The following is a 21,754-nucleotide window of genomic DNA, read 5'->3' on the forward strand; positions in this document are numbered from 1 at the left end:
TTCCGGTCCACCAGGACACAGACATTTTTTTATTTATCTGGTTAATAATTGCCACAGCTGTATTCTCTGCAGGTCCCACATGCGATTCAGCATCTGATGAAAGGGTGAAAAGGAGATGTTGGTGGAAAAGAAGGGAGAGAATTGAAAGAGACCACACCATAATATTTAAGCTCTATTAGACTGTTATCATTAAAAAAAATATAAGAGTGATACTTAAAGATGCAATGGTGTTAATAATGAAAGCACCAGGGAAAGGAAGTAGTAATGACAATAATAATAGTAACCTTTGATAAGCTGCAGTTCCACATTTTTTCTACATAATGTTTATATTGGTCACTATGATATAAAGAGCTCAATTAGATTAGGACTAATTTACGAAATGAAGAAAAGTGATCATCCCTTTGGACCAATTGTCTTCCACAGCTTTGGAGGGAGATTAATAATTCACAGACAATAATTCAGATGATGTCATCTAGGTTATCTGGACTTGGAGGAAACAGATTTAGAACAGAAGGTCTTTAACAAAATGGGAAGATGAAGTTTAAAAGAAGGGTTTTACCAGACAAGGAGAGCAATGAAAAGAAGCTACTGTCTGCAACACCAACAAGAACTCTGCAGCGTCTAGAATGTCAGAATATCTATCATAACAAATGAACAGATCTAGTCTTGAAAACATGTTTCTATAGTAAATCAGTTTGTGTAATGATGCAACTAGACACCAGAGAAAGTTATGAAATCATTTATTCCCAGCACGTGGTTGTGTACACGTCCAGCATACGATACTGTGCACATGAGAAGCATCATCATTGACATTAGGCTGTACAGAAACAGTGGTCACCTCTCCTGCTCACTCTCTCTCACACACACACACGCTCGCTCACGCAGACAGACGATTGGTCAGGCTGTCAGGTGATGAGAACAGCTCGCCACAGATTTCCTGACTCTTATCACATCCACTCTATTCTCACTATGTGTTTGAGTCGATGAACGCTTCACTGTGCCGTGGAACTCGCGTCCTTGTAAACGCCACAGGAGTCCTGGGCTCTGGTGCGACGTGAGACAGAAACAGACGCTTTTTAAACATTATTTTCTTTCTCCTTCTCATTTGGTGGCTAAGAAGAGGGTGTGGCTGTAGGACTACACTACACATCAAGCTTTAGTTTTGTGATTTTTCAGTGCAGGCTTGGTCTCTAACATCTGGAAATTAAGGAGAAGTTACACACCAAGGACCAAGCTCTTTCCTCCCTCCCTCCCCTGTCTCCCACATGCTCGTCACTAAACAGGAAGCTAAAACACAGTTTCATTATTCCAACAGGGAATAAGCTTGTGACAACTACCGACATTAACTTTGCTTTGTAAGAACAAAATAGGATACGCACACACATATTTTCTGATGCTTGGAGGTGTGCAAACTGAATGCACTTCAAAACCAGACATCGGGCACCAGAACTAAGAGGGTCAACTAAACCGACAGCTCCTCCCTGCTACTCCCCGACCTGTGTGAGAGGTTTTACTGTCATTTTTCAAAGTAAGGGCACTCAAAACACATAACCTGTACTTCCTGTGTTGGGCTACATTAAAAACACGCGGTTTTGAAGATGGACGTGGAGCAGATGTGACTTTCTAGCATACAAGACTGTTGAAACCCGTTGGCGGCACTGATGTGCTTCCTCCAGCCGTCTGCGTGGTGGCTTGTTATTTGAAGAGCAGATGCTGGAATGGAGGGTTTAATTATTTTGTATATGTGCACAAGCAGCTCTACTAGATGAGGGTTTCATTCACCTTCAGACCAATTCTTCTAATGGAAGAGATTAACAGAGCCAATTGAAAAATCTTTAGATGAAACGTGTTTGGTCCACATTAATGGAAGTTTCTGGATAGGCGTTTCTACTTTGCACGTCCGTCTTCGATCAAGGTTTGTTCCTCTTTTTTTAAGCGTGTGAGATCCCAGAAAACGTGAACTCTCGCTACTCTAGAACCCTCGCTACTCTAGAACCAGTGTTTTAAAGTCAGCACAGAAAGCAGAGGAGTCAAAAACATGAATGTGCTCAGTGTGTGTGTGTAAAAGTGAGTAAAAGATGGAGCTAACAATTTGATATGGCACCAGAAAAATGTCAGTGAGAGCAATAGAAACAGCCCAACCATAAATAAAGCATCAACTAAAAACAGTAAAAGCTCAGACCTGACAGGACGTACGTTCACAGAGTGTAGAGCTGAGTGTGATGTGTGACGTCAACAGAGAGATGACAAATGTGGCAAGAGTCACTGAAATCAGTCCATTTGACAAAGATCAAGACAGAAAAAAATTAAGTTGCCACCCCTCCCCCATAAATTCAGCCGGGATATTTCAGGGGTTACCAAGCTCGGGGATCAAGAAACGGTTACTAAGACAAGCCAGAGAGAATGTTAAGCAAGCAGAGTACGCTGGGATTCTCCTTTAGCAGGTTAGTATGTCGAGATCGCATGCTGTTCAGCAGTACAGGTTATCAAATACTGGCCTAATGCTGGTTGTGCGCGTCGTGAAGGAAGGGCAACGAGCAATAAGGAAACTCTGCTTTCTTTCCCCCTCCTGTCAGCCAGATTATCACTCCCCCCCCCTCTCCTGGGGCCTCCCCCTCCCCACGAAAAAACATATAAAAAGACAAAAAAATAAGATAATAAAATCAAAATACATAGAAAGATTGTTATCACTCCCCAAAACCCCGTATTCCCCCCAGTCTCTCCTCTTTTAACTCTCCTCCGTTAATAGTGTTTTCAATATGAAACAGTGGACACACCCATGTCAGATTCTAACAGTTACATGGCTTTAACGCAGTCTCTCTGCTTTCCATGGAGCCGTCGTTCAGAGAGAGAGAGAGAGAGGGAGGAAGTAGAAGGAGTCGAGGCAGGGTCAGAGGGAGGCTTCTGCTCCGAGACAGAGAGTGGAGTTTCAGTGATGCCATCCGTACTCATCATTACTTCAGGATTAGATGGAGTCCTTCGCCTAGTTCATCTGGAGGAGATATAAGTACACTCATTATTTTAATGTCAAACAAGCCGTTTCAAACATGACCTCCAGGTAAAATTCGGAGAATCATCTACGGAGTTTACCCAGAGTTTGCATTTAACACATGCAAAACACAGCGTTGGTGGGGGGTGGCGTTCTGCACAGACAGGTTCACAACAGCAACAGACAAAGGCAGGAAGTGGTGTTTTAACACTGCTGTGTAGATCAGGTGATCTTGTTTACAGCAACCTGACGTTGGTTCTCATCACCACAAACTCCCTTGACATCTTCGCATGGAACTGAATCCCGTGCATGTCTGAAAGCCGCTATACAGTGATAGAGAGAGCTGCATCATTAGCTCACCTTTGACGGTGCTGATCAAAAAACTGCTCTCGTCCGGCAAGTTGTAAACCATCTGTAAAGGACAAAACAGACAAAGTGAATCGCTGCATCATCTATTGTCACTGTCAAAAAACGGGTTTCTTGGCATTGGCAGACCTTTCTGATGAAAGCACAGACTCAGCATTTTGTGTTTGACGGAGGACTGTAAATGACATGCAAAGTGTGAGTGACACTACAGACAGTGGAGCCATTGGTCCTGATAAGAGATCGCACAAAACAGTGGCCAACAGTTAATATCTTTCTCTACAGAGTAACTGGCTCAGCCATTAACTCTCAACTCATCCACTTCACTTTGAATTTTACATTCATGACCAATACTGAATTTCTGTCGCAGATATTAACATCAATGTTCAACAGCTGAAAAATCAATATGATTAACTGAATTATTTTTACAAAGACTAATTTCGATTTAAACAAATTTTTGAATCATCTTTGATATATTGTCTGTTTAAAGGCTTTTCGAAAAGGGGTTTGACAAAATCCATGTGTCCAATGCCGGCCACTTAAATTTAACATTAAATCCTCGACCCTTCTCTTGTTTTATTAATCTTGAAATAATACATGCATCAGATCTATTATCAAAAAGCTAACGTATTATCGATTTGAAGCACATATATATATATATTTATCTTGAAAACAGAGTGAGTGTAGTCCAGTGTTAATTTCGTTGACGATAACGATAGCGAAAAATATTCGATAACGATAACGACAAATATTCGTTAACGCCCCTTTTCCCATGACTAAGACGAGACGAAGACGTAACGAAATGGATCTTTGAAAATAAAAACTATGACGAAATCTATTTTAATTTTCGTTAACGAGACGAAACGAAAATGTTGGCGGTTGACTAAGTCACAACAATTTTTAAAAACATAATTGTATCAGGCCGTCATGAAGTACCCGGAGCGGCGAGTGTGTGTGTCTGTGTGTGTGTGCGTGTGTGTGCTCCCAGATGCGCCCCGGTCCCGCGGCTCCGCCCCCTGCCGCAGCGCACTCGCTCAGAGAGCTGAGATCAGAGCTCGTTCACATGGAGCAGGCCGGTCACTGACTGACCGGCTGCTTCTTAACTATGGAAACAGTGAAAACACAGAGTTCCTCTGGTCTCAGCTGCTCTGAGATCAGCGCCGCAGCTTCTTGATCAGAGCAGAGGCTGCAGCTGGTTTCTACCGAGCTTCAGCTTCCTCCTCCGGTCTGATCTGCTTTCACATTTCGCCAACTAAAATATATAGGCTGCAGCTATATGTTTTTATTTATTTAAAAATAGGGTACTTCTTATTTCATACATTTCCCACAAATATGGGGATGACTCAAATAACCCTACATAGTTCTGCGTTTAATTTATTTCAAAGTAGGTCTACACTTGCCTGTGTATTTTCTTTTCCTCTTCATAAGCATTTGGTGTTTACCTTTGTTGTAACAGGTAAAAATAAATAAAATGTCAACAGTTTTCTTTATTGTTGTTCTATAATTTCATAAATGCAATAATCTACATATTAGTATAGTATAACTTTATATAAAATGTTATCAGCTTTGTTATCAAATATGTTTTGCGGCTCCAGACAAATTTTATTTGGGGGAAGAGGGGGCAAAATGGCTCTTTTGATAGTAAAGGTTGCCGACCCCTGCTAAAGACCTATAGGAGGGACATCTAATGGACAACCTAAGTACTGCAAGCTAGACTAGTATGCAGTTGTAGACGCAACACAGGGGGTCCCTGGACCTGAGAAGGGAAGATAAGGAGTTTAATGTGGCTATTAAATGTGACTAAAACTAGACTAAAATGTAATTTGTTTTCGTCGACTAAAACTAGACTAAAATGTAATTTGTTTTCGTTGACTAAAACTAGACTAAAACTAAGAAGGATAAAAATGACTAAAACTAGACTAAAACTAATATGCATTTTCGTCAAAAGACTAAGACTAAGACTAAATCAAAAATAGCTGCCAAAATTAACACTGGTTTAGTCATTCATTTCCATGTTGATGGTTTCCCTGCTGAGAGTGGACCATTTGAAGTATCCCTCAGTTTTCTTTTTTTTACCTTTTCAATTATACGTTTCAGTTAATGTAGAGCCCTTCACAGCTGAGAGTGCTGGGGTAGAGGCAAAGGGCCTGTGTGTGTGTGTGTGTGTGTGTGTGTGTGTGTGTGTGTGTGTGTGTGTGTGTGTGTGTGTGTGTGTGTGTGTGAGTACCTGGTCACTGAGCAGGATGTGTATGCCTGTAGGACCCTGCCGGTACACCTGGTTGATTGTTCCCAGTGGAAGGCTGCACACACACGCCATCTTGCGGATCAGTTCTGCAGCTGTCAGGTCCTCTAGGTACAGAGCGTGGTATACTGCACACAAACAGGTTTAAAATTCAGCGCATTCAAATACCACATCTACTTGATAAACAGGAAGTGTTTCTATCGGTACCTCGTAAATTAGAGGAGATGCTGTGCTCTCCATTTTCATTACTGCCATGCCTCTCCAGCAGGGGGCTCTCCTGAGGAGACTCCTGACAGACATACACCGTCAACCTGGGGCACACCGACCTACACACACAAACACACACAAAGTGAAATGAATACACTGGCCCGCTGTTGCTTTTGCAGGTACACAAACACGCAGAGTAACATACCTGGATTTAAGTGCATTGTAAAGTCTGATCCCATCTGCTGGCCCACAAATCTGGACCAGGTCGTCCCGGGTTAGCTTCAACAAATCTGAACCTATGCAAAGACAGAGGAGGAGTCACTAGTACCACTGCTGTTCTCTCTTCACACGTGTTTTTATTGTGTGGGAACAATGTGTGTGTACCTGAGAAGTGAGAGAAGAGTCGTGTGTAGGAGTTGAAGCGGTTTTTCAGCAGCCACTTCTGTGCGTCCTGTATGGACGCAGTGGGACTCAGCTGCTGTAGAGGGCAGAGACACAGAGGACATCAACACACAGATCTGGGTTTTACTTTTCCCACTCATCATCAGCCATCATGTTAAACATTTATCTATTCATGGCTTAGGTAACTGGAGCTACACTCATTGGTTATTTCCTTTTTATCTCTTTACTGAATAAAATGCCAAAAATAAGGATAATATCAATACAAATTAATATTTATACCCCCGGTAAAATATGTCTTTTGTGAAATATATTTAATTCTTAAAGAATCTTTAACTTCCTCTACCTTCTTGAACAGTTTCTGCGTGTGTGTAAAGTGCAGACTAACCTCCAAATTGCCGAGGCTGGTGGGGTCGGCCTGGTGATTTGGAGAGGACGAGTCACTAGAAAACAAGATGTAACAATTAAGAGACAAGTCCAACAAACATCTTACTTCAAGCAAACACACAAACCCCAACCTTAACACACGTCTTCACCTTAGGTTATGTGGACACACACACACACTCACAAAAGCAGCACATACACAGTTACCTGTCCGGTACTGAGGAGGTTGAGTAGGTGGACAGCGGGGTGGAGGTGAAGGAGGGAGTAGCTGCCTGGTTGGTGCTGACGTAGGCATTGTCTGGCCACGGGGAGCACTAAGGAAAGACATGCACATCTAAATACTCAGTGATACCAAAACCTCTCAAAGATGACTTATTAGGTTAACTATTACGAAAGGCCAACTCCAACTACACAAAAACAAGTTGCTTAGGGTTGAGGAATATTCAGGGGTGTAGTAGGAATTTAGCTTTGCACCATCTCCACCCCACATAATGTCAGGTACATGGTTTAATGGCATCTCTGTCCCAGCAGATGAGTGCCTACAAGCTTCAGGTTGTGGATGGGGTGATGGGGAGGAGTGGAGGAGAAGTGCTTACACTGCCTCTCTTGGCCAAGGAGTCACCACAGTCAGCGGGAAGTGTCCGCTTGCTGGATTTTTTCAGCTCGTGGTCACCCGCATCCTCTATGATGGGTTCAAGCCTTGTCTACATACAGACACACAGCAGAGGTTAACCAGCCAGCCAGCAACACACACATACACACACACACACACGGGAGACACACACTCCATCATCCAGTGAGTAACCTGAGGAAAATGTTTGTGTATCATACAAGTACGGTTTCAGCGTTTCACTTTGGATATCCCAAAACAAATGTGGGGTTGTGGACTCACTACAAACATTTTGGAGAACATCTTCCCTCTGTGAAGATTATAATGTGTGTCCTAGTAATAAAATCAAATCCCCCATTAAAAATGTGCGAATATTAACTTTGAAAATGTCCGCACACCAGTTGATGCTGAAGAAGGGCCTGTGCCCCAGAGCGTTACTTAGCTGGCAGGTAAAATAAAAACCTTTTACAAGAAGATCAACTGTATGGACTTTAGATTTGTATCACTTATGTCCAAAGCTAGTGATTATCAAGTCTATGCATGCTTTTGTATTCATTTTAACCATTTAAAGGTCAACAATAAAATGTGTTTGAAATAGAATTTCACATCGTGGATCCTGGCTACACCTGTGCTGTCTGTCTGTCCCATAAAAGACTTACATACAAACTTAACCGGCTCATAGGGCCGACATAAATCATGGCCTGTTTGAGATAAATTTGTGCAGTGATTCTTCTGTTGTACAAGGCTACAATGTCAGGGTCCTCAAATTGATTAACTTAAACTGGTGCAGATAAATATGGATAGACCTGTGAATTTACACTGAAGCTGAGAGCTTGTTAATACACCAGCCTTGTAAGAGCTACAGCCCCATGTCTGTGACGCCAGACAGTCCATTGCAGCTGGATACTGACCTCTGACAGGATAGTGGTATCGTAAGAGGGCTGGTACTTTTCTTTTTCTTGAGCTGTGCGTTTCTCCATCTTCTCCCGGTCTGTCTTTTGCTTTCGGTCCGCCCCCTTTGGCTAAACATGCAGCAGAGGGACAAATGTATTTGCTGTGAGGGCTGACACATGGGGTTGTAAAGAAAACATTTCAGTCAGTGGAGAGATTTCCCCTGTGAGAGGATGACTGCATACCTTAAAGACTTTAATTTGGCAGGAGGCAGAGTGGAGGTGTTCTGTGTACTCTCCATTGTCTCCCAGGGCAAACGTGTCGATCTGGATCCTGAAGGGAACGCCCTTCTCTCCGCCGTGTTTCCTGGGAGTGAACTCTGTGCTGATGCAATGCACCTGCAGACAGATCAAAATATGTGTTTGATGTGGAAATTCAGTGACACACCCAACAGATGGCAGAGAGCGTGTGTTGTGGTGTGGTTTGTGTGGGTGAGGATGTACCTGCACAAAAACAGAAGTCCTTTTGTTCATGTCCCACAGGAACTCTGCAGCGTTGAGCTGGGAGGGGTGAGTCTTCGGCTCCACAATGCCCACTGACATGGGGATATCTGTCCCGCAAAAAACAAAGACACACGCAAGCACACATACATTTAAACTCCAAATCACACAAAGGATGAGTAAAGTAAACAAGTCTCGCCAGGGGTCATTACCGATGTCAAGGAGACGGTCACCAGGTCGATTCCACTTCCAGCCCTCCAGCTGCTGGTGCTCTGTGTACTGCAGCCGGCGGTCGTGAAACACCACTCGCACTGTGCTCTACACACACACACATTTAGGTACAAAGTGTACTTGACGTAAAAAGTAAAAGTTTTTCCTCCAGCTGAGAGGATCCTCTCACCTTCACCATCTTGTTGTTGAGCTCTGGTAACTCCTCTGCCTTCCGGTTGTCCAACAAACGCACCTCGTAAGACTGGCCTGAGAGAGAGAAAACCAAAGATCAAGAGAGATAAAGAAACCTGGGGAAACACTACATGTAATATCTCGCTTGTACTTCAATAGTCTCTCCAACGAGTACAGGCTTTGTTTGATTTGTGGGAGTGACAGAAGATAAAACCTCCTTTCAGCAAAATGGTCCCAGGAAGTAAAATGCAAAAACTATCAAAAGGAGCAAACAGTTCCCCAAGTGAATTTCTTTCAGATTTTTTTTACATCTGTGCCTCTGAAAAACGCTCCATAGTTTGTGGACTTCTGACATCTGTCTCCCTATCTATTTTTTCTTGAAAACTTTCCAAACTTCAGCAAACAAAAAACAACAGAATAGGTTTGTTGTCATGCAGCAGAGGCTATTACTCACCTCAGCAAAGATGATATTTTACAGTAATTGTACTAATGTGTAATAAATTCAGGAAGTGATAATTAAATAATGTGTGTGTTGAGCCCAATAAAACACAGAGGTGGATTGCATGATAACAAACTAGATCAAATCAGTTGTAATGAGTACTAAACAAAAAGAGAAACCAGGGGAAGTACAACCAAGACCTTGAAATGCAGGTACTGTATTGTGCGTCTCACCTTGGTTTAGGTATGTGAGCGTCTCGTCATGCAGCTTGATAGCAGGCGAGGTGGCGGTGCACATCACATACTGGAATGGGGGGTTTTTGGTCTCACTTTCGGTCGGAAGGCTGGAGTCCTCCTGCTTAAAAATCGGCAGAGCCAGCACATCACTGAGAGAGAGAGTCAGAGAAAACAAACAAACAGAACGTCAGCTTTGAGATGATGCAAGAGTGACAGGCAAAGAAAAAATAAATTCCCAGGGAAAGTGACAATTGTGACAGCGTAAACTTTTTCCGTGTCGAGCTTTATTTTCGTGAAAAGTGTTTAATTTTGACCCGTCAATCCTTTGGAATTGCGCTGTGTCTGAAATTGACTCAAAGCTTGCCGCTTTAATTAAAACTCCAGCATCATGTGGGATTCATCCTGATGACTTCATAATCACTGTGACCTCCTGAAATCAAAGTGAGACCCTGCCTTTGTTCCTCGAGACTGGATGTTCCTGTTTTCAACTTTGCAATTATTTCTACAAAATACATTATGTGGTTTGTGCCGTTTACACTGTTGCATAAACCACTTTCAGAAAGGAAATACTTCTCATCGTGTGGAATTATTGAATGGATTGGCTTATTTTAGAATAAGTGATGCGAACTCTCCATCGATCAAATGGCTCTCGAATTACGTATGCATGAGGCTGCTGTAGGATTAATGAACAAAAACACCCAGAGATAGCCTGAGCTGCTGACACATACTATCTCTCACACTTGGCAGCCACTCTAGACAACCAACCTGTCCTCAGCTCACCCTGACAAATGCTGCAGGAGTGTCAATGAGGACACAGTGTGCACGAGCGTGCCCGTGAGCAGATCTCAATGTCTGTACAGAAAAAGAATCCAAACCACTCACAAGACCGGCAGATCACGGACTCTCATTACCTGAAAAACTTTCTGGCAACTCAACATGCTTTTTTTAAACCGGAGCCAGAAAAACAACAGCTTGACAACTTCAGGACAATCCTGCCGCACCTTCCTCCAAACAGCAGCAAGCTAGATTTATTCACTCATCACCGCCTGTGTGTTTTCTTTGCCTAGACAGCGCCAGTCTGGGTGTCACGACCACGTTGAGCCCCGAGGAAAACTACCTCTGCTTCCTGAAATCTGAAGACTTGGCTCCGCTGAAACATTCTGTTCCGACCAACTGCTGACCCTGATGCCCAGCAACCCAGCCCAGCACCTCAGATAACACTACTCCTGCAGACAGTGACACCAACCAACTCACACGCACACTTGTCACTAATTGACACACACATACAACCCATCACTTGAGTACCGGTAAACTTGCTTACTCTCACAGGAGACATCACGCTAAGATAAAAGCATGTTGAAGCAGATGGTCAAGGAGGCTGCTGATAAGGTGCATGAACGAGTCTGGGAACTACATGACATCGTCACATAAATATCAACACCTCCCATAACCTTTTACAAAATTAAGTGCACACATAGCACCAGTTACAAATTGAGCAGGTGGTTTATATCAGTACTGGTTGATGCCAATAGAGTAATTCTTTAACCACCTCAAGAAGATACAATAAATGTTTAAACCCCATTCACAGATCATCCACAAGGAGTCCCGAGTAACAAGTGTTTTCCTGATTTATAAGACGCCATGTGTGGGAAATAAACTGGAATCTCAGACTCGAGAGGGAAACGTGAGATAAAGATGTTGGTGTGAAATCATAGAAATTCACAATAAATGTATAAAATCATCAGAAACCCACACACACACCTTGGGTCTTCACAAACAAAGTCAGAGACCTCATCTGGTAACAGCCTGAGAGGCAAAACCAGAGCCCTTCCTGCAGAGTTCATCAGTGTTATCTTGAAACAAACAAAGTGGGGGTCACCAGACACTGGTGCTTTATCCATGTATCATTGGAGGACACGGGCAAATCCTACATTTTTTGCTTGGGTGCATTTAAAAAATAATAAGGAATGATTCCGATGTAGTTGGTTCCAATCAAACCCCATTGACAAACTGTAAACAAATGCACATTATTTCTGTTACACAAAAGTTTAAATATTGGCAAACTGTGTCTGTGAAAGGCTGATATTGGCTGAGCTCTACTTCATGCTTCATTTGTTGTTATTGTATAAAAAGCAAAGTGTATGGGGCACAGAGGCTGGATATCATGAAAATGTCAGCGCACTTACATCAAAACAATACTGGTTTAAGGATCTGCTTTCAGAAATGCAAATTTGAGAATCTTTAAATTCATGTTATGATATCACTGAAAATTAATCAGGGCCCCTTTTGTGTGATTATTGCCAAATTGCTCAATGAAAAAACCCTGTCCAAAGTTGGAGAAGATCCTTGATTCACATGAAGAAATATCCAATGAAAGACTGAGTAAACAAAAACAGGAATAATCACCAGAAACACTGTTTACACACACACACACTAGAAACAAAGCCAGAGAGACCTATTCTGATGACTGTTTCAGTGTTATCTCGAAACAGACAAACAAACGTTGGGTCCCTTTTTTAACACACACACACACACACTTGAAACCCCCCCTTACTTTTGTGTGGGTCACAGAAATTAATCTTCAGCCCTGATCATGGCTCCCTGCTCAACTCCAAATCCCAAAACAAAGAGAGGCCATCACAGCCAGTACAAAGGGGATAACACACACAGAGACATGGGGTGTGTGGAATTAACACGTCCAGAGAGAGTGTGTGTGTGTGTGTTGTTCTCCTCTGACTACAGAGCTAACAAGCTGGCTTCGGAGCGTTGACCCTCGTCTCTGACCTCATGCTGTAGGCTCCAGCCCCCAGCTCCTGCCCGATGCCGGACAGGCTGGCATCGAAGTCGTGCACCAGCCCCGACTCGATGGAGGCGTCGTCCATCTTCAGCACCCAGGCCATCGGCCCGAGCTCCTTGTCCTCGGCTTCTATTCGGAGGGCCGCCAGCTTGCTTCAGGTGCGAGGAGGTCGCCTGGCGAGGAGGTGGGCTCCGCGGCTTGTGGGTGACGCCGTGAGGGGAGGGGGGGGGAAGTTACGCTGCTAGCCCGTTAGCCGCTCCCTGGCAAGCTAGGCAGGCAAACTGGTAGCTTTCCATAGAGACTGGGTGTATCGCCATAGTGTCCAGCTCGGGGAGGGTCTGTCACGCAACACGCTGCTCCACGGCCGAGGGGAGAGTCTGTGCGCAGCGAGCAACAAGCGAGCGGCCGCTCAGCTACAAAACGCTGGTCGTGACTGGAGCTGCGGGCTAGTTGTCAGCATGCTAACAGGAGCTAACAGCTAGCTAGCGTCACAAAGGCAAGTGGCGTTAGGTCAGCATGGCCGCGGTCCGCCCGGACACGGTGGTGAAGCGGGTTGGCCACACGTCGCTCCACGAAAGAAGGAACCGGACCCGAGGGTTCAGTCCACAAGCCGCATCCCACGCAACGTCCGCACAGCTGTTGCCAACCTAGCTAACAAGCTAACTAGCATCAACTTCCCTGGCTGCGGGTCGAGTGTGCGGTGCAGCGCTACTCCGTGCGGGGCTCCGTGCGGGCCGCCCCCCCTGCCGTCCCCGGGCCGCTGTCCTCTTTGCGTGGCGGTGCGGGAATCACCGCAGCAGGCTCCCACTCTGCGGGTCCTTCAACCATACCCGAGACACAAGAGCGGGCATCAACATGGCTCCCCCTCGGCGGACGGACTGCCAGAGGGAGGACGTCAGGACGCGGGCCGGCCAATCAGAGGGCCGCCTGCCGTGCCCCGCTGCGAGGGGAGCAGCCAATCAGCGAGCTCCGAGCTGCCGTCATTGTGTCCCGGTGTGGCTGCGGCTGCAAGAGCTGTAACACGGCTGCAGACCCACGTTGTCAACAAGGAAGAGACCCACACTTTAACACATGTCTCACACACACACACAGACAAAACAACAACACAAGTGGCTATGAGCTATAATGTGACACACACACACTCGGGGTCGTACCGTGTGTAAGAGTTGGCTCCGTGTCTCTGTGTGTCCTCTCGGAAGTTTTCAGTGTACGGCTGCCAGAACAACATCGCCCCCCCCCTCAACAAACACACACCAGCTGCGGCTAAAAATAAACCAGTCTCCCGCTTCTGAGAGGATCCGCGCCGGAGCTCATGTCTGCTTCAGGTCCAGGAACACGAACACAAGCCCCGGCCTCCTCCTGGAGCCGCCTGCAGACCTGTGCGTCCTCCGGGTCAATGATCACCCGCAGGTCGGATATATACAGTCTATGGTCGGACCCTGGTCGCGGCGCACAGTGGAGGCGAGAGTCCGGGTGCAGAAGTTTCTCTGAGCAGGGTGCACACGAACATACTCACACATACTCGACAGGAAAAGACCCGCCTCGGCGTGCACGCAGACGTCAACACACATACACAGATCTAACATAGACCGTGCGTGGTGCAAACATGGCGCAAACTTATTTTCTTACGTAACGACATTAAAGACGAGGGGTCGATAGGTCAAATAACACGATAACATTTATTTAAAGTTTAGAGACAGACTTCTCTTGCTAAGGAGTAAAGTTTGAAACTTTTTAAAATGTTGTTTATCAGCACAAACAGCAAAACTATCCATCTTTCCATCTATCTATCCATCCACCTATATGTAATCATTGTATAATCTAGTATTCATATATTTTATGAATTTAATCAGATAAGTTGAAAGCTTTTACTGAATCCAGCATTTAAAAAGTATATTATCAGGAAAATGTACATTAGTACTAATAGCAGAATTAACCATTAGATTATTTAATATCCAAGTATCTTATTTCTGTTGCAGCTGAAGCCAGTTTGAACAACTTTTGTACAATGTAGATCAGTTTATTAAATAATGCATCATATTTTGTACAGTGGTGTTTTACATCTGCAGTCACAAGAGCTGACAGACAAGATAATACTTACCATGTTTTTGTGGAGAAGTATAAAGTAACATCAATGCCAGATCAGATACAACTGATCTGTTTGTCTGCCAGTTGTTTTGCTGACAGACACAGGGACCAGGCAGTCAGCACTCTGCAGGGGGGGGGGGGGGGGGGTTTCTACAGGTCAGATGGTTCTCGTGTCTCAGACCCTCTTCAGCTGCACCTAAATTTACAGCCCATGAAAACAGATGCACGCACGAAATTCAGCACCAGTTTCTCAAATATCTACGTTGCCTAAGACATACATGTTTATCTTTTGCTCTGCATGTCTGGGGAGGAGCCATTACAGGCTCTGAACATTTCCCTGCAAATTGTCTCACCAGCGTTCTCTGCTCATCAATAAACTATTAATCGACAAATTAATCCCTCGCAGTTGGGAGGACTTGCTGATTTGTTTGTCTTATGGAGTAGTACATTGAAATAGGATATTGTATTGTGAGTTGAAATCTTTTTTGATTGTTTGATAGAACAACAAGTAACGTTAAGACATTAATGTTGGCCTCAGTAAAACGCTGATTGGCATTTCCTACCTGTTTTTTAAATTTTTTACATTTGATATGAAACCAAGGATCAATGTGTACGATGACTTACAAGTCCTTCTTTATAAATGTTATTTGAAGGATTTTTTAATGTTCAAATGAGAGATGTGGGCGTTGGTATCTAGTGTCACAAGATCAAAAAAACAAAGGTATACAACAATTTATATTAATTTCCATGGTAAAGACTAAATCAAAATCTCCTAAAGCTAGTAAAAAATATCTATTTTGAATTTGTTTACTTGTTTGATTTTTATCAACTAATTCATCTATAGACTGTAAAATGTTAGAAAATAGCAATACATGTCTTTTGCAGATTCCATAAATCTAAAATGAGGTATTGTTGTGGATGAGTTTCTGGTTTTGCTCGACCACAACTCAAATATATTAATTTTACAATTTTCTAAACAGAAAATCACCTGATGTTATTCATGTTTCTGCTCAAAAAATTCCTAGAACAAATTGTTCATCAAAACAGATACATTTTCTTTCCACTCGCAGATCGACTGTTTGTTTTGGCTCCAATTACGGCGTCTCACCGCGGGACTGATTCCCAGCTCAAAGATCCCAGAGGCAGTGATTATCATGATCTGTACAAGTTCTTTATTTTATTGTAAGCACAGCTTTGTAAATGCACAGGAGGAAACACAACAGTGAAAACTAGAATGTTACAAGAGGAAGGAAAGAAAAACACAATGAAGCGGAGGGGAGAGAAAAAGGTGATGTGACAACTGTTTTTTTCAGAGCTGTAAATAATACATTTCTACAATTTTCTCAGCAGAGAAAAATAAGTATGAGAGAGAAAGAGAGACAGACTACGGCACGCGCAACAGAGAAAAAATTAAAAACAAGGATGGGCACAGGTGCGTGCGTGCAACCTCCCCTGGGTGTCACTGTTACCGAGTAATCCTTTTTAATATCATATATAGATACACATATATATATCGATATCCACTATGCGATAATAAGCCATGTCCTATCATACTTCATGTAGTAAAAGCAGCACGCACCCATGGACTGATCCACGATGAGCTGGGAGAAATGGACCACACCATGGAGATATCTGAAAGGGCCGGACATTTTCACATCAATTTAAAACCTCAGTCGCACTATTCTGACAGTCAACAGGACCCGGATAAAAAGTTAGGTTCTTTTGAAATTTAGTCTCATGCATATCCAAGCACATGACGCCTCCTACACTTTGGGATCTGCCTATGTACTGTATTAGCTATGAGCAGGCATGATCCACAGACATGAGATCCTGTGCTGGGTTGGTCGGTCGTACCTGTTTTGGCTCATAAGCACCTTTTTGAAAGAGAACCTGTGTCTGTGTGTGTGTGTGTGTGTGTGTGTGTGTGTGTGTGTGTGTGTGTGTGCACGAGAGAAAAGAAACCCTTCAGATATTAAAAACAGCTGCAGTAAAACCTCATCGATTAAATCAAACTATGACACAATGCAAATTTACATTCCTTTCTATCTGGCCCCAGTTACTCACTGTTCACAAAGGAAACATAGACGGCACCGGTTTGTTCGTCTCAGTGCTGTTTGATGAATATTACATCCTCCCCCCCCCGGGTTAGAAAAATGAGAACCATGCAGATGCACCTCTTCCTGTTGACATCAAGATGTTGTTCAGAGGAGATGCTGTTGTGTTGGAGTTATAATGGAGAGTGGAGAGGACGGACATTTCATATCTTCATCCTTCAGTGATCTACGGACAAGCCTGGGTGGAATTTCATGTCATTAAGTCAGATATCAGGGTGGAGAACTCCTGACGATCATCTCCTCTGCACCACAACTTCCATCCTGCAGTGTGGCAGTAGATGTGTGTGCCTTTGCTTTAGTGTGTGTGTGTGCGTGGTGTGTTTGTGTCACTCTGCTGTCCAGAGTGTAAGCGTACGTGTAGATGTAAGCAGTTTGGCTCATGTGAGAGAGTGTTAGGATGTTTTCGTTGTTGGTCTGTGTGGATGTAAGCACAGGAGCAGGTGTCTCATGTTTGGTAGGAAGAGTTGCAGTTCTATGGTTGCCCTGTGGGAGGGTGCGGTGTCTCCTATAGGCCATCAGTGGGGGGCTCGCCGCCGCTGGAGCCGGACTGGGCACGCTTAATGTACAGATTCAGCAGCTTCAGCTGCAGACAGAGAAGACAGGGGAGAGAGTGGACATGTCAATGTCTGTCTCTAGAGGCTGACACAAGGTGTACGCTGAGAAACAAACCCCCTTCGCTTTAAATGCTCCTTAACATTTTACTGTTTATTCATAATAGTAGCTTCAGCCAGAGAAACGTACATCACTGAGGTAGAGACACGAGTCAGAGAGAAGTTGACTTTTAGTGGCTGACAGGCTGGCATCTTCCAGGATTAACAACCCTAGCTTTGGACATTTCAAATGAAGTGTGAAAATTTAAAAAACTGATTTCAACCTGCCCACAGGCCCCCTTCTTGCACAGTAACATTCACTGGGAACTACATGTATTCAAGCTTGCGGAGCAGGTCACCTTGCTGCTGGAGAGTTGGTTGAGGTGCGGTTTGAGGTCCTCTCCGATCACCGCGTAAACGGACACCAAGCAGAACACACAGGCTTTCCTCACACTGCTCTCAGAGTTGTCATAACCCTGTACAAACAGATACGACTGATTACAGAGCTGCAGAAACCTTTGTTCTGGACCAAGGGAAGTATTTGTGTATGAACATGTGAGGGTAAGAAAAGCATTAGTTTTACACATTATATGAAACATAACAGATGAGTATAAGCTTAACAGAAGGGAGAGTTTCAGCTGAGTCTGTTACCTGTATGAGTCCTGGCACGATTTCTGGCAGCAGGCTCATCAGGCCCTCTCGGGGAATCCTCTCCACCACTTTGGACTGCATCTTGATGGCAGCCAGGTTGATGGGGTAGTCGGCCGACTGGATGATGGGACACAACACCTTGATACACTGGTCTGGACTGATGGACAACGCCAACATGGCTGCCGTCTCCTCTGCTGCTCGGACCACCTGAAGAAACGCAATTGAAATAAAAAATAGACAGTGAAAAGAAAAGTTTGATAATCACAGAGCAGATGAACCCACGGATGTTTGTTTATTTGGACTTTAAACAAACTTTTTTCCCATCTCATCAGGCTCTGAAGTTGTCCTAGTTAAAAAACATTTCTAAACGAGCTGATTTGTGTGTGTGAGTAGACGCACCTCCTTGTGAGGGTCTTTGTGAGACTCCAGGGCCTTCATGATCGTGAGCTCTGCGTAGTTCTTGAACCTCCAGGGCTGCTTGCAGAGAATCTCCCTCAGCACCCGCAGAGCCAGTGTTCGGATCCCATGCTGGAGAATAGAAACCATTCATGTTTAAAAGAGAGGTTTCTTTCTTTGTACACAGTGTTATTACAGAGTTGACGCGAGTGTGCCTACCTCTCTGTCCCCCATCGTCTCGAGCAGGAGCAGCAGGATGGTCTTGAAATGCTCATCCCACACCTGCAGGGTGTTTTCACGAATCAGCTTGATCAGCTCACACAGCGCCGACTTCCTCTCCTCTATGCGCTCGTTGTGATTCGACAACTCCTTCAGCAGCTCGGCCACCAGCTCTGACTGGTCCAGACTGCTTTCTGTTAATGGACAAGAAATAACATGGTGTTTGGTTCATACTGTTATTTGGTGCTGTGCAGTGTGTGTTTCTCTGTCAGATTGTGTTTGTGTACCGTCGGTGAGAAGCTCCGAGTCGTCCATGCTAGTGTCTTTGCGGCTGTGTTTAAACGGGGAATCGGAGAAGTGATCGCGGGCTCCTCTGGGGCTGGAGGAGAGCAGGGGGGTGTTGAGGAGGGAGGTCTTGTTGTCCAGAGCCATGCGGCCGCCACCGTCCATCATGTCCGATCCTCTGCTGTCTGTCCCGCTGCCACTCTGCAAGACATAGACTCTGATGTTACTGGGGTTCAGTCTCTCAGTTCACGCCTGTAGTTTGGTTCATTTAATGCAGATAAAAGTAAAATAAGATTAAAAAAAAAATGCTTCTTAGTACTTCTCCATTTTGTTGTTACACTAAAACTACAACCAAGAAGTGTAAACATTAAGTTATATAGACTGAGACAAATAATTCATTCCAAAGATTTGAAAAAACAGCAACTAATAAAGTGCTTTACTGCTTTTTGTGATGATCTTCTCCAGTGTCGTGAAGAAATTAGCTTATTATGAAAATCTGGCAAGTTTTCATCTGGCATAAATAATGACAAACGAGTTAACATTCTTTTTCTATGAATATAATGTTTTAAACTCCACCAAGGAAGTTATGTTTTTGGCCCTGTCGGTTTCTTTGATGGTCAGCAGAACTACGCAAAAGATATATATTATAAATATATATATATTATTTTCCATAAAACTTTTTTAAAATCGATTTCTTTAACATTTCAAGATGGGGTGTTTTTAGAAAAGCATTTTCCTTGGTTTCCCAAAGAAAAATTCATGGATATTGATGAAAATAAACTGGCATATTTAGGGGACTGATATTTATGAGTGTGGCTGATCAGTGTATATTTACACATTTAAAACCTATGCATGCCAATATCTGATTTGATGAGTCAGGTGTACTGAGATTGGATGGCTGCTTACATGTGGGCAGATTAGATTTCACATGAAGGTCATGGGGAAAATGTCAGGAGGTCACACCACTGGACCTGAGCACACCATGTCCTTTAAAAGGGGCTGGGGCTGTTGGGAGGGGGGGGGGGGGGGGCTGCAATAAGACCTCATGTGACGTCCAAAGTCGTAAATTTGGCACAAACGAGGAAGAGTTTTGAGATTAGCACTTATGTTAACATAGTGATAGGTTACAGTTCATAAAATCGTTCGGGAGCTGTAGAGGATATAGTTCAAAGTCATTAGCCCCAGGAATACCTAATGAAGGCCTCCAGTTCATACGCTTTAAAGGGAGTGAGAGGCCTGGGAGAGATGTCAGGGTCACATACATGAAGGTCACTATGTATGTTTGTTTTCGCTTCTGTAATTCTTGGAAAACATGCTCCAAACAGGACAATGTCTCCGTTTCAAAGCTGTTTACCTTTTCAGTTCCAAATTCCAATGTGTCTGACGCATTGGTTTGTGTGTCTCTGAAGACCCATTGTACCATAATGATCTGCGAGACCCCCACAGTAGCGGAAACTTTGACAGGTGTCGTGATCAGTATGAGATCGATCACAAGATTGTTTTGTGATGTTGGCCCATACGAGACGAGTCATCACACTCACCTCGTCTCCCTCCCGCCGTTGGACTGGTTCATTCATGTCTTCCTGGCTGCGGACGCTGAAGTTCTGGATGGCTTCAGTGACACCTTTCAGCGAGCTGTAGATGTCCTCCGAGTTCATGTTTTCAGTGTCGTAGTCAAAAGCACTGAATCCACACAGGAAAGATGAGGAAAACATTAATAACTGTCATTAACCAAACTGTCCGGATGTATATATATATATATATATCGCCTCCTCTGTACTGTTATATTTAAGGTATGCTATGTGTAGTAATGTTGTTTTTTTTCTATTACACGTACAGAGTTAATGTTCAGTTTGTGGTAAATGCATTATAAGTGGTTTAAACATTTCAATTCAAAACAAGATTTATGAATTTACATCACAAGTACAAACACATTATTGATTATAATCGAATAATTGAATATCCTCACTAGCATTGTTCATTGTTAAATAGAAACATTAGTGTGGAGGTGAGGGGCTGGGAGAGAACCCTCAGCTGCACCATGGAGGATCAATCAGCACAGGTGAGAGCTGTTAGCTGATTGATCCTCAAGCTTAAAAGGCCAGTGTCTAAGCAGCCTCGGGAGGACTCAGAGCTAGCTGTTAAGCTGGAAAAGCTCAAGAGTTTCACTTGACGTTTGTGAAGTTTATTATGTTTTGGCGTTAATAAATATGTTAAAAACCAACATGTTGGTCTCAGGCTGTGTGGGTGAGAGCCCCATGGCAAGATCCACTGCCACACTGGAGCCCAACGTGGGGCTCTACACAGCCAGAGACGGAATTAGTCGTTTTTAACATATTTATTCTCACCACACACGTGATCAAACATATAAACTTATCAGACACAACAACAAGCTTTCCAGCTTCCTTCGGCTTCTCTCAGTCTCTTCTGTCTGTGAGTCTCTGAGTCGCCCTGAAGCAGCGAAGCAGATGCCTTTTTAAGTGTGAGGACCAATCAGCTAACAGCTCTCACCTGCGCTGATTGATCCTCTGTGGTGCAAGTGAGGGTTCTCTCCTACCCCCTCACCTCCACATTTAGTTGTAGTGGAAGAAAACTGAAGATGCTTGAAGTCAAGTCAAACTGTGCCTGACTAAGTTTAATGAGAGCGACAGTGTGTTCAATAAAATGGTTTGCATGAGTGTGTATGTGTCAGTTACCTTGGTGATGGGGTGTTCTGGGAGGTGTTGGTGGGGGAAGTGACTGGACTGGACCAGCTGGCTGGAGATCGGGGGGTGTGGCGTGTTAAGGGGCTGCCCATGGTTGCCTGAGTAAGTAAAAAATAAATGGATAAAATACAAATCATGTTCATACAATGAATTATAGCATTACTGTCACAGTATAATAATTAACAAGCTTGTGTGTCCTCACTCGTAACACAAATGAAAACACAAGCACTGAACACTGTTTGAGATG

General features: G+C 43.9%; 2 protein-coding genes across 3 annotated transcripts in view; both read right to left on the reverse strand.

Annotated features, from left to right (window-relative positions):
• Nucleotides 1-2,623: 2,623 nt before the first annotated feature.
• ubp1 (upstream binding protein 1) lies at nucleotides 2,624-13,988 on the reverse strand. 2 transcript variants are annotated; one of them, XM_061092771.1, is made up of 16 exons: nucleotides 13,614-13,988; nucleotides 9,660-9,811; nucleotides 8,986-9,062; nucleotides 8,798-8,903; nucleotides 8,589-8,695; nucleotides 8,331-8,483; nucleotides 8,106-8,216; nucleotides 7,181-7,288; nucleotides 6,792-6,898; nucleotides 6,589-6,643; nucleotides 6,186-6,279; nucleotides 6,007-6,097; nucleotides 5,802-5,920; nucleotides 5,580-5,722; nucleotides 3,350-3,401; nucleotides 2,624-2,992 (listed from the first exon to the last, which is right to left on the reverse strand). In XM_061092771.1, exons 1-16 carry the CDS (start codon nucleotides 13,685-13,687, stop codon nucleotides 2,955-2,957), a joined length of 1,587 nt encoding a protein of 528 aa, XP_060948754.1. In that variant the 5' UTR covers nucleotides 13,688-13,988; the 3' UTR covers nucleotides 2,624-2,954. The 2 variants fall into 2 exon arrangements, with proteins under 2 accessions (XP_060948754.1, XP_060948753.1); XM_061092770.1 differs by lacking the exon at nucleotides 13,614-13,988 and adding an exon at nucleotides 12,447-13,347.
• A 1,720-nt stretch (nucleotides 13,989-15,708) lies between these two features.
• clasp2 (cytoplasmic linker associated protein 2) overlaps nucleotides 15,709-21,754 on the reverse strand; it is a 52,012-nt gene continuing 45,966 nt past the window's right edge. The window contains exons 34-41 of the mRNA XM_061092769.1: nucleotides 21,499-21,605; nucleotides 20,344-20,485; nucleotides 18,805-19,003; nucleotides 18,518-18,711; nucleotides 18,302-18,430; nucleotides 17,903-18,109; nucleotides 17,611-17,727; nucleotides 15,709-17,244 (exon numbers count right to left, since the gene is read on the reverse strand). Of these exons, the coding sequence (XP_060948752.1) occupies nucleotides 17,167-17,244; nucleotides 17,611-17,727; nucleotides 17,903-18,109; nucleotides 18,302-18,430; nucleotides 18,518-18,711; nucleotides 18,805-19,003; nucleotides 20,344-20,485; nucleotides 21,499-21,605 (1,173 nt within the window). The 3' untranslated portion in view covers nucleotides 15,709-17,166. The remainder of the gene's footprint in view (nucleotides 17,245-17,610; nucleotides 17,728-17,902; nucleotides 18,110-18,301; nucleotides 18,431-18,517; nucleotides 18,712-18,804; nucleotides 19,004-20,343; nucleotides 20,486-21,498; nucleotides 21,606-21,754) is intronic.

Source organism: Limanda limanda, chromosome 19, assembly GCF_963576545.1.
Source record: "Limanda limanda chromosome 19, fLimLim1.1, whole genome shotgun sequence".
Taxonomy (NCBI): domain Eukaryota; kingdom Metazoa; phylum Chordata; class Actinopteri; order Pleuronectiformes; family Pleuronectidae; genus Limanda; species Limanda limanda.

What these genes read in the sequence shown, in the direction of transcription:
- ubp1 (XM_061092770.1), bottom strand. Translation starts at nt 12,562, where the DNA reads ATGGCCTGGGTGCTGAAGATGGACGACGCCTCCATCGAGTCGGGGCTG. An exon ending in GCTGGAGCCTACAGCATGAG is followed by an intron (nt 9,812 to 12,446) that starts GTCAGAGACGAG and finishes TCTCTCTCTCAG; the next exon opens with TGATGTGCTGGCTCTGCCGA. An exon ending in CCAGCCTCGGCAATTTGGAG is followed by an intron (nt 6,280 to 6,588) that starts GTTAGTCTGCAC and finishes TGCCCTCTACAG; the next exon opens with CAGCTGAGTCCCACTGCGTC.